This window comes from Centroberyx gerrardi, chromosome 18 (assembly GCF_048128805.1).
Source record: "Centroberyx gerrardi isolate f3 chromosome 18, fCenGer3.hap1.cur.20231027, whole genome shotgun sequence".
NCBI lineage: Eukaryota > Metazoa > Chordata > Actinopteri > Beryciformes > Berycidae > Centroberyx > Centroberyx gerrardi.
The window spans coordinates 25,586,759-25,599,769 of NC_136014.1; the positions used below are offsets into that span (position 1 = coordinate 25,586,759).

General features: G+C 42.1%; 1 protein-coding gene across 1 annotated transcript; it reads left to right on the forward strand.

Moving 5' to 3' along the window:
• The first annotated feature begins 9,202 nt into the window (after window positions 1-9,202).
• cited2 (Cbp/p300-interacting transactivator, with Glu/Asp-rich carboxy-terminal domain, 2) lies at window positions 9,203-9,931 on the forward strand. The gene has a single exon (XM_071919189.2). It carries the CDS (start codon window positions 9,203-9,205, stop codon window positions 9,929-9,931), a length of 729 nt encoding a protein of 242 aa, XP_071775290.2.
• Window positions 9,932-13,011: the final 3,080 nt, after the last annotated feature.

The following is a 13,011-nucleotide window of genomic DNA, read 5'->3' on the forward strand; positions in this document are numbered from 1 at the left end:
GTCCGCTGGAACAAATCTCATCACTTTCAATCTAAGTCATTTACACAAACACAAGATCTCAAGTCAAGACTTTAGAAACCTTTTCAAGTCATCAAAGTACAAGTCAGAGTCAAGTCCCAAGTCACCAGAACCCAAGTCAAGTCAAGTCTCAAGTCTTCTCTTCATGCAGCAAGTCAAGTCTCAAGAAGTTAAAACTGTGACACCTCTGCTGTATAACAAAACACTAAAAATGACTGAGTTGTAGTAATAGTAGAATATTACTTATTATTTATTGTTACTTAGTATTATTCATTATGACATACACAGAGTGACTGAATTACTTCTCATAAACACTTCGTTGCACTTTCCACTTGTTGTTTCTCATATTTTCATGGAGGCTCGTATCTATTCTCATTTCTACATTCTTCTTCTACTCTTCCTCTCCTCATGCTCTTCTTCTGCTGTCACAGTCTGCTCGCTCTGCTGGAAGCACATGTTGCATCTTCAGCGCAGATTGACACTAAATTTAGACACGCGGCGACAAAATATTTTGTTTGTCGGCAGCGTCCCGCCGAGCGCGATCGGAGCCGGTCGCCGCACATCACCATCTGTCTCTCCCGGGCGACGGGAGGCTGGGTTGCTATGGCAACAGCACAGACAGCAGCCGGTGAAGTTTTTGGAAGCGTCCTACATCCCTGCCTCAGGATCAATACTCAGTAACCACAGCACCGGTAACTAAGATGTCAGAACGTCTCGGGACTTGGCTTCTTTAGATTTGACTTGTAAGACTAGTGGAAACAGATTCTGGTCTGTACAGTTTGAAGATCTCATATTTATGTTTTCATGATTTTGTTTTCAAATAGACAGTGGCTCAGGACAAGAATAATGCTCTTGTGATTTGTTGCTTTTTATCATTATTATTATTATTATTTACTTCTATTTAATTAATTGTACATGACTGATTGATCTGTCATTTGTCTTGTATCTCTCTTGATTGTAAAGCACTTTTTAACTTTGTTTTGAAAATTGCTATATAAGTAAAGATCATTATTATTATTATTGTTATTATTATTGTTATTGTTGTTATTATTATCCATGATGTTTTGCATCATGTAATATAAATGTAGTGTAGTTAAAAGTTCAAGTGAATTAGTTCAATATGATGAATTTGAAGACTAAGTTGTCACAATACTGGACCCTGATTGGTCGACAGCAGCAGCTCCTTCAATTCAAATGAGGTAAAAAGGCTTTCCAGTTCAAATGCTACAAACTGGCCTGATTGGACGGATTTCAGTCATTCTTTAATGAGGGAACCAATCAGGACCGAGTCCAGTTGTGATGCATTTCCTGAAGTTCGTCTGAAACTGACTGGGAAAAACAGATGGGTTTTAGAAACTGCAGTAAATCAAAATGTAACTCAAACTAAATAAAAATGTATATATGTATATAAATCGAGGGAAATATTAATTCCTATAATAGGGCCCCTTTAATGCATTTAGCTGATGCTCTTACCCAGAGAGACTTACTGTGAGTATAACATTACAGACAGAGGTGACTGCGCCCACAGCCTGACACAATAATTACTAAGATAAATTAAAATGATTTTGGAAAACTTGCTTTTAGGCATTTAGCTGACATTTACATTTCAGGCATTCAGCTGCTACTCTGATCCAGAGCAACTAACAATGAGTACAACAGCAGAAGAAGCTTCAGTTCCTAGATCCCCAACATCAAGCACACAACAGTAAGGAGGTCAGGGGTCAGAGGTCAGAGGTCAGCGTGTAGATGTGATAAAATATTCCTGTGACCAGAGAATGATCAGGATGAGCCAAAAAGTAAAGGAGATGGGAGCTGAGGAGAGATGTAGGAAGGATTTTTTTAAACTTCAAGACAGGAACATAATGTGAGTAGAGGAGGAATACGATATATCTCAAATTTCCCTGTGGGGATTTGAACCAGCAACCCTTCAGCCTCCAGTTGGCTTCTCTAACTGTTACACTGCATGTTCCTCTGTCTGTCTGAAGGTTTTAATTAAAAACAGAGAGCTGCTGCTGACAGGCTGGCTGCAGGCGCATTAGATTTACACCATTAACTGTACTCTCTGTGTGTGTGTGTGTGTGTGTGTGTGTGTGTGTGTGTGTGTGTGTGTGTGTGTCAGGGGAAAGTGCCAAATCTACTCAAAAGTAAAAAAGTAACTCATCTAATGGATGTGATTTAAAATATAGTGAAGTACAATACCTAAGTCAAAATATACTTAAAGGATAAGGCTGGTGTTTTTTAATGCATTTCTTACCATCAACAAATCCTATGAAAATAACAAAATCAACAATGATTTTGTTTTGCCAACAAGTCTCGTCCATGTAGTCGGTGCCCAATGCAGCCTCATGTCCCAGCAGCCATAGAACTCCATTGTATTAAAAACTATTAAAAACCCGTCACAGAGCCATGCTGCTGCTCTGCAGCATATTTCATCATCACGATGCACCGGGCCGGCCGACTTTTTCCTCAAACGACTTAAAAAGCCGGCTGTAAACACGTTTTCCATCTCAGGAAAGTAGTTCCGTAGCACAGAAAATAGTCCCCGGCATAATGAAGAATTTGTTCCCATTTGAATTTGATTTGGTAATAACTACAACAGCCTGACTTTTCATGGTAACAGTTAGCGAGTTTTAAAATGTAAACTATGTCTTTGTGAGCTGTATTTAAAGGTTTTTAGCTTACAATTGGAGCCAATGACTTCCGGGTTGACGGCTAAAAACGGTACGTGGGAAGTCAGAAAGTAACGGGAGTAGAGCAAACACATTGTTGATTTTGTTATTTTCATAGGATTTGTTGACGGTAAGAAATGCATTAAAAAACACCAGCCTTATCCTTTAAGTAAAAGTAAAATTACTGATTTAAATCTGCAATAAGCAATTTCAGACCCTATAACCAATCCTGAAACTAACGTGTGTGTGAGACGTAATGATATAATGTAATGATATAAACAAACAGCCACACAGCAGCAGCTGTGTTGTTGTTTTCACCTCTTTCCTAAAGCTTGTTGTCAAAGTCAGCCCGAGCGTTGGCGGTTTAGTTAGAATTAGGGAGTGTTCACACCAAGCATGTTTGGAGCGATTTACTGGAACTGTGGAGCATTTCCTCTTTTAGTTGGTTGGTTTGTCCAGGTGAGATCGATGACCTTTGAACTCTGGTGGCACCAAATAACGACACAGAGAGTCTCAGTCCTCTAACAAGAGAACTGCGGTGCGGTTCGTTAATCCAACCGACTACAGGAAACCACCCCGAAACGCAAGGGATTATGGGTAGAAGCAGACGGATGCGGTTCCTCATGCTTGGAAAGCCTAGCAGAACAAAATGAAGTCTGGACTGATGCTCATATTCAGATATTTCTTCATGTGTTCTTACCTGGTATGAACACCACAGAAGAAGAGACAGACAAGACCGTCATGTTGAGATAAAGTTACAGGAGCTGGAATTGGACTTGAAAATGTCTAACCTGCAGGATGATAGGTTAAAACTCTGTCCAATAAACAAGCTATTTGTGAGTCATGTGACTTTAGTGTGTGAATCTAAACTAACTAGATACAAAAATGCAACAAAGTGACCTTTTCCACTCTGGTTTGGACCAAAGAAAACAAACTGTAGGTGTGATCGCAACATTAGACTATATTTAGGATAAAATCGCTCTCAAGTTTGGCCTACAGAGTAAAAACCTACAATGGTATTCTTCACTTATTCTATTAACCATAATGCTCCCTGGGACCTGCAAAGTGTGTGTGTGTGTGTGTGTGTGTGTGTGTGTGTGTGTTATAGTAAGTCACCTTGATATCTTTGCAGCTTGTTTCTTCACTCTTTCCTCTCCTGTGTGTGTGTGTGTGTGTGTGTGTGTGTTCTAGTAAGTCACCTTGATGTCTTAGCTTGTGGTTAGCTTGTTTCGTAGTGCTCTTTTGCTGTACTGTGTGTGTGTGTGTGTGTGTGTGTGTGTGTGTGTGTGTATCGAAGACTTCTCATAAATCATTGAGCGCTTATGAAAAAGGTAAACTTCCCCCAGGCACCAGGCAGTGTGAGTACAGTACAGAGGGAAGAGGAAGGGCAGCCAGCCAGAGGGCTCTGAAACGCACACACACACACCTACACACACACACACACACACACACACACACACACACACACTCACACACACACACACACACACACACAAGAAGCTGCTGCTGACCAGCTGGGCGATGATAATGACGGTGGAGCCGATGACTCATCGAGCAAGTTTCTGTTGCAGCAGCAAACATTTGTCATTCGTTTTCATCACTGTTGCCGTGGCGACGAGGAGGAGATGAAGCCAAGGAGGGTAACGAAAAAGAGGGAGGAAGGAAGGATGGAGAGAGAGGAGGAGAGAAAAAGAGAGAGAGGGAGGAGGAGGAGAGAGAAAGTGCCTCCTCAATATGGTTTGAATGTAGATTTGACCGTTTGTTGCTTTTTTTAATTTTACAAGTTGCATGCTGCTTTGGTAATATTGTTTCTGATAAACAATCATACCAATAAAGTTATTGAATTGATAAAGAGATAGAACATGAACATAAAACAAAGTGAGAGAGAGAGCAAGAGTTACAATGAGAAAGGGAAAGTGAGATATTATGGGAGTTCTCCATTTTATTCAGTACCAGAGAAGAAGATAATTCTTTACATATTTCATAGTTTTGTGATATATTCTCATGTTGTACATATTTTTCATTTATTTTTTGTCTCAGTACGTTCCACTGCTACTACTGCTGTTATGTTACACACACTTAAAACTAATCCACACCTTTTCATACTTTCATCCATACATTTCTACTTTGTTTTAATGTTTGAATTGTCAGTTGCATGTGTTTATACAACCCGCATTTGCTCTATTTTTATTCATATCCTAGTTTTCTTTGCTGTATCCCTTTACTATTTTCAACTCCAACGACCCAGTTTCCCCACAGGGATCATGGGGGAAAGTTTCATCTTAACTTAATTCGGACTCCCAATTAAATGAAGTATTCTCTCTCCGGTTCAGTCTGCAGCTCTGAGCCGGTCGACAGATGAACACACAACATCCAGTGTTTTGGTTTTAACTGTACTTAAGAAAGTTAAAGCCACAGGAAGCTGGAATCTGTGATTTCTCTCCAGGTGGGTAACAAAACACAGAGGAAAGAAAAGATTAGATAAAACAAACCTTCAGTGAATCCTGTGGGGAAATTTGCAAATAGCAGCAAATAGATACAGCAGAGAAAAATAGAATCTAAATCAGAATATAGCAAAAAAAGAGTAATGTAAACACACACATCACAGAATTTCAACATTAGCACATGCATAAACAACACTAGAACATGCATAAACATTAGAACACACATAAACAACACTACAACATGCATAAACATTAGAACACACATAAACAAAACTACAACATGCATAAACAACACTACAACATGCATAAACAACACTAGAACACGCACAGACAACACTAGAACATGCATAAACAACATTAGAACATGCACAAACAACACTAGAACATGCATAAACAACACTAGAACATGCATAAACAACACTAGAACATGCACAAACAACACTAGAACATGCATAAACAACACTAGAACATGCATAAACAACACTAGAACATGCACAAACAACACTAGAACATGCATAAACAACACTAGAACATGCATAAACAACACTAGAACACGCACATAGTACATTAAAACAAGCATAAATAACACTACAACATGCATAAACAACACTAGAACATGCATAAACAACACTACAACATGCATAAACATTAGAACACACATAAACAAAACTACAACATGCATAAACAACACTAGAACACGCACAGACAACACTAGAACATGCATAAACAACATTAGAACATGCACAAACAACACTAGAACATGCATAAACAACACTAGAACATGCATAAACAACACTAGAACATGCACAAACAACACTAGAACATGCATAAACAACACTAGAACATGCATAAACAACACTAGAACATGCATAAACAACACTAGAACACGCACATAGTACATTAAAACAAGCATAAATAACACTAGAACATGCATAAACAACACTAGAACATGCATAAACAACACTAGAACATGCACAAACAACAGTAGAACATACACAAACAACAGTAGAACATGCACAAACAACACTACAACATGCATAAACAACAAGTAGAAATGTATGAATGAAAGTGTGAGACGGTACAGATCACAGCATTAAGAGGCAAAATATCTGCAGTAGAACTGATTGAGGAATAAAAATCTGAATTATCTGCAGTGTGAAATAAATTATAGATGGAAAGCCTGAAAGTGATTCTGTGTCCTTCTTCTCCATCTCAGGTTTACTGTTGGGACATTATCATTATTAACATGATAAGATGGTGAGATTTGAGGTGGTCAAGTGTTTTTGCATTTTCGATTTTTCAACAAGTTGTTTTTATGCATTTTTATTGTTCTTGTGTCCATCCTTGTGGAAGAGAGAGAGAGGGAGAGACAGAGAGAAAAAGAGGGAGAGACAGAGGCAGAGAGAGAGAGACTGGGAGAGTGAGAGAAGGAGGGAGGAAGTGGGCAAAGGAGGAAAGGAAGGAGTAATTGAAGGGAGTAAGGATGGGAGAGAGGAAGGTAGCAAGGAAGGGTGGGAGTAATTGAGAGAGGAAGGGAAGGAAGGAGGGAAGGAGGGAGGGAGCGTGGGAGGTCTAGACATGAAGCTTTGTCTTAATCAGAACCAGAGAGAAGCAGCTAATTAGAACTCTGGTTAAATGAAGCAGAGAAGAAGAAAAAAAACTCCTCCTTCCTGCTCAGATCGCAGCACAGAACTGATCCACATAAAGACACGAGTCAGTTTCAGACTCCAGTCGGGACAGCAGAGTCACCTCCTGTCTGAACACTCGTCTCTTCAGGAAATACTTCACGTCTTCCCGGTGCGCTCTCATGCTGAAGTAAAAACAAAACAAATCCCCAGGTGTCAAAATCTACTTTCCTAACATTCTTCTTCTCTCTTTTCTCCTCAGTGGGTTGTTTTAACTTCAAGGTGAGGAAGAAGGTGACTTCAGGTTGGAAACCGTTTCAAAACTCTGAGCAGTCTTTCTGTGGAGGGAGAGAGATGAATGGAGGAAAGAAAGAAAGAAAGAAAGAAAGAAAGAAAGAAAGAAAGAAAGAAAGAAAGACTGTGGTCAAATGAAACCAAACTTTGACCGAAAATATTGTTTTCTGCTCAGTTTGCAGCACCAAGCAAAGCCACAAAAAGACACAAGCATGAGGCCAAAAACAGCAACAATAATGACATCAATAACAAGATTATGAATAATATTTACATAGCACTTTTCTTAAAGTTACAACAGTAAGTTCTAATAGAAATTATAGAGTCTCCATAGAAATTCAACATGCACAAACCAACGCTGAGACAAGTAATTAGACAAATATGGTTTGAACATTTGACAAAACATGAAGAATGTTTGCTGGGGAGTGAAGGAACAGAGAAAAGAGGCAGAGGTAAAAGAGATTGATTATTGATTTCTATTGATTTCTATTGACACACACTGTAGCTCAGTGGGTAAAGCATGACACTACCAGTCTGGGTCGGGGGTTCCAGTCCCACTGCGGTCACCTATATGCACACAGGTAGAGTGATGACACAAACTTTCATGTCTGCATCACATGAGAAATCAAAAAATGGTTAATTTAACTGTGAGAGTCTTGTCCGGTCTGTAACATTATATTATTATAATTAACAAGTGTCATTAACACTGAGAAATCACTCTCACTGGCAAGACCAGACACTCCCAGCAATTACCTCAAGATTTTATCTCAAGCTCTAATGATAACAATGGAAAATTACTAGTGGATATGGATAAATTCACTTGTCCATGGGTGATGCTACATTTTGTTTTTGCTGCCATCCCTTGTAACACTTATATAGGGAAATCATCAGTGTAAAAGTCAACAGTATGCTAGTGTTTATATCAGAGATAATTTAACACTTTACATAGTTTGACGAGCCGTTTCAGAGCCAGATCAGCTGTATGAGAGGACAAGCAACTCTCCAATCAACACTTGTTAACTCAAAATAATTGTCATTTATTAACATTGGGAAATTTACTGTGCAGATGATTGGACACCAGTGGGTTCAGTTCTGCGCTGCGTTGCTTTATTACTGTTTTATTAGATGTGTTGGTCCTGCTGCTGTGCTGATCAGAGAGGTGGTAACGGTGCGTAAAAACACACGATGCTCTACAATGTTATCCATATTCCCTCCAACCCCCCGCCCCACTCCTTGTCAGATCCAGGAGTTGGGAAGCTCCACCCATCGCCGGCTGGCTGGATGTGCAGCTGTATCCTCTGTAGAGAGGAGCGCGCCTGGAGGAACACACCGCCCGTTCAGTTCGGTTTCGGAGAAAAAGGCGAGATCAAAACGCAGCAGGACAGTTGGAGTTGGAGGTTTGTGTGATGCGGACCTGATAGAGGACAGATCCGGAGTGTGGTGAGAGCCGGGGAGGAACAGTTAGCGAGTTTCGTGCGTAAAAGCGCAAATGTTGGGGGAAAGGAAAAGGCGCACCGGCTGTTACTGCGCGATGCCCTTCCAGCGATGACAAACTCCTGCAATGCAACTTTAGGAGGGAATGTAGGCGACTTTGCGTTTGGACGGTGGGTGTCAGTTTCTTACTGGATTAATAAGAGAGCGTGATGTCGAATTAGGAATATGTTCAAACTAAATTGCGAGTTGATGCTTTATATCCGCACTATGTGGACTGTGATCGACCCGAAATAATCTCACACTGCCCTTTAAATACATGTAAGTATATTCTATGTCAAATGTATATTTGTACGTGTGTGTATATATATGTAAATGCGTGTAGAACATATGAAAATGGCCATTCATGTTTGTAATAATGACATAGATTCCCTCCATATCGTGTACATAAAAGATGCATTTTATATATGTGGTTCCATATATGTCAATACATAACATATATACAATGTATGCAATTTTGGGACCTAATGTGCATTGGCAGTGGGTGTTGCATGGGGAGGGGGGAGGCTGTATGTACAGTATGTGTAGGCTACCTGATGTCTCGTCTCGTGTCCATCCCGAACATACTGAGACAAATTCAGCATCTTTGGTTGATCTGGCAGAAAGCTATTGAATCACTTGAACCACTCCTTTATTCGTTCGTTTACCTGTCTTCCTATAGGAGATGGTGGAGCGTATGATGGCCATGATGAACCATGCCGGGCGGCTCCCCGACGCGTTGAGCACCGGTCTCCCCCACTCCGCCTACCCGGACACAGCGCACAGCAAGCTGGGCATGGGACAGTTCTCCGGTCCGCTACACCTACAGCAACCGCTGCAGCTGGGATATGACGGGCCGACGGGGGGTCATTTGCACCTCGGGGGTTCGGGGAGTGTGCCTTCAGTCGGGAGTGTACATGTAAACACCGGGCATATGGACGGTAACGGGATACGCAACAGTGTCGGAGTGCGCAACGGTTCCCTCTTCCCAGGCTCCAGTTGCGCAGCGGTCGCTTCGCAAGGACAGCTGGCGGCCAGCAGGCACCTGCAGAAGCTGAACTCGCAGTACTACAGTAACTATGGACCCGCGTCCCATCAGCATCACGTGCATGAGATACAAACCGTGAACTACCAGCTTAGTGGCACCGTGACGGACCGGTTTGGAGACGGCAGCGACGCCGCGCACCTCGCCGCGCCCGGATGGACTCCAGCGGGACTCCTGGACCACGTCCCCGCCGCGATGCTGCCTCCCGGCGGGATAGACGCGGATCTGGTGGACGAGGAGGTGCTGATGGCTCTGGTGGTGGAGTTCGGTCTGGACCGGGTGAAGGAGCTTCCCGAACTGTGGCTGGGACAGAACGAGTTCGACTTGGTGGCGGACTTGGTGTGCAAACAGCAAACTAGAGTGAGCTGAGCCGAGTGGAAGAAAGCTGTTTCTACCTGTTTCTACTTTGACAACAAAACCTCCACAGAGGAGAGGAACTTCTGTCCTGAAGCCTGGATCCTGGAGCCTGGAGCTGCAGGCGGACAGACAGCAGGAGGCTCAGCGTCCTGCAGGATTACTGTGTTGATGGACGCTGACACTGGCATGAGTGATGAGGGGGCTGCTTCCAAGCAACGGTAGAATAGAATAGAATAGAATAGAATAGAATAGAATAGGTCAATAATAGGTAGAGCATAGGTTAGGGTTAGAGGTTCCATTCCCACTGGGGGGACCCAAGCTAAAAATGTAGGACCAAATGGTAACCTGCTTTGGAGAAAAGCTGTCCACCAATGAACAGAATGGGATAGAATAGAATAGAATAGAATAGAATAGGATAAAATAGAACAGAAAAGTAAACCTGTGAAGTTAGCATTAGGGGTTTCATTCCCACTGGGGAATGATACAAAATGTATGCACTCATGGCATTATGGTTTGAATACAATTGCCCAACAAATGGCAGATGAATAGAATAGAATAGAATAGAATAGAATAGAATAGAATAGAATAGAACCTGTAGGTCAATGGGTAGACTATGGCACTAACTATTCTCATTGGGAGCACCCAAGCTAAAAATGTGTGACCAAATGGTAACATGCTTTGGAAAATTGTCCCCCAATGAATAGAACAGAATAGAATAGAATAGAATAAAATAGAGCATGGTACTAATACTGCCAGAGTTAAGGATTTGATTCTCAATAGAGCCATCCATGCTGTACATGAATGCACTCATGAGACATTTTGGATAAAATCGTCCACCAAACAGCATCATTTTTACCAGACTCGCTGTATTTCTCCTGTATGTTGCGGAGGATCAGCGGCTCAAAATGAGAGCAAGTAGGCCTGCGCTGCATCTGATGCTCAGTTTATTTGTTGAGTCAATAGCCAGAGGGACAAATCTTCAAGGTCGTGCTACAGAGCCATAAAATGAACTGCACAAAATGTAATTAGAGCCCCGAACGAGGCCGAGCAGCCTGGCAGAGAGAGCCGCTGTTCCACATACTGAATAATGATGCTTCTGTAACTCGGGAGATGAAAACACACATTATTAAAAACCTAAAATCTGACAAGTTCATTTTCCCACAAGCTGGCAGGCTGGGCTGGTGGTTAGAAAGACCGTCCTGTAACCGAAAGGTCTCAGGTTTGATCTCTGTAACGGCCATCAGGCGTCCATCAGCAGCCGTAAATCCTGTCCACTGACGCTAAATGCCTAAACTGTAAAAATGTAAATAAACAAACATGTAGAATATTGAAATACTGGCGATACCACTGAAATACATTCTGCAGCACATGGCAATTTACTGTGTATTCCAGCTTTTTAGAAAAGTTAGACAAGTATTTTTGTACACTTCTAGATGACAATAATGTTAATTTACTGAGATTTGACCGTTTAATTTGCAATAATGAATAAAGCAGCTTTGGAGAGCATTACATAAAGTGAGGCATTGTGTGATGATTAAACCTTGAAGCTTCAGTTCAGTGCGGTCCTTATGATGATATGCAGGAGACACGGCGACATCAGTGTGTGACTGGATGCTGATCGGAGGTGTTATCCAGAAAGTTCGGTTGCTGCCAAGTTTTCAATCTCCCTTATTCGCCCAAAATTAGTGCTGACAGGACATTTCCACTCTTGTCCTATGAATTTAGCAGACTTCAAGCGATTGTACATTGGGCTGTAGCACTCATTTTGTCTGTTCATATTCACTCCGTCTCAAAGAAGAAGAAGGGGGAAAAGAAGAAGAAGAAATTGCTATTCAACCCATAACACCTCTAACACAGCTTAACAGGATGTTGTAGCGTTGGTTTGTGTGGCAAAAGCGCCGACTGGAGCTTCTTGTGAGCGATCACGATGACATCATCTGACGTCAGCTGAGCAGCTGCTAGCTCGCTAACTAACTGAGCAGATATTTACTCACCAGATACTCCCAATACACATCCAGTCTGATCCACACTGCCTCTTTATGACTGGTGTTGCAGCGTAACGGAAATTCACTCATGACAACGACCAATTTATCCACCGGCACTTCCTCCATCTTTATTGTTGTTACGGTAACGGCTGGCCTCTCCTTCATCGTGATTGGTTGGCTGAGAAACAAGTGGTTCACGTCATCCGGCGCTTTTCTGAAAAGTTGAACATTTTTTAACTTCTGAAAGCCTCCGAGCGCAGCGCTTTTTTCAGGAGCGGACGGTGGCAGTTTTGAAAAAAAGCACTAGCCTTAGGCCCACAACACCTCCCCCACACACACAATCACACACACACACACACACACACACACTCCACATCAAATATGGCCAACGTCACTTCCGCTACCCTCTGCCTACACTTAGGCTTATTCCTATCCAAACATTACTTTGCTGCTGCTGTCTTGAAATGCCGACAGGTTGTTTGTTCCAAAACAGATTACAGACTGGAGAGCTAGAAACCTCAGCAGCTGGACAAGTAATCACTGAGTCATTGGTATTGATCACCAACCCCCCCTGCAGATATATTATGATCATTTTGTGTTATGGAGCTATAAAAGTCTTCCTTACTTCCCCTTTAAATAATGTAATGCTTCTAAAATGGGTAGTAGACCATCACTTGTTTTCGTCGGTGCATCATCTATCAAAAACACACATACACCAGGAGGCAAACAGGCCGACAAGAGCCATGCTGCCCTCCAGGAAGGTCCTATCAGCACACACACACACACACACACACACACCAACACACACACACACACACAAATGCATGGAAACCCCTATAGCACACATGCACACAGACAAGGACACGCTGACAATTAACCCTCCAGTTCTCCCTCTGTCACTTTCAGAACACACACTCGTGTAGGTGCATAGACACACACACACACACACACACACACTCACACACTCAGCTGGCCCTCAGCACAGAGTGTGAGTTGAGACTGGGTGGTTATTTTGAGGGTCAGCTGTCGTTCCAGCCGTCATCGTCCAAACAGGACCCTCCTCTCTCATTCCTTTCTCTCTCTCTCTCTCTCCCTTTCTCTCTCTGT

Coding starts and splice junctions, on each gene's coding strand:
- cited2 (XM_071919189.2), top strand. CDS start 9,203: ATGGTGGAGCGTATGATGGCCATGATGAACCATGCCGGGCGGCTCCCC.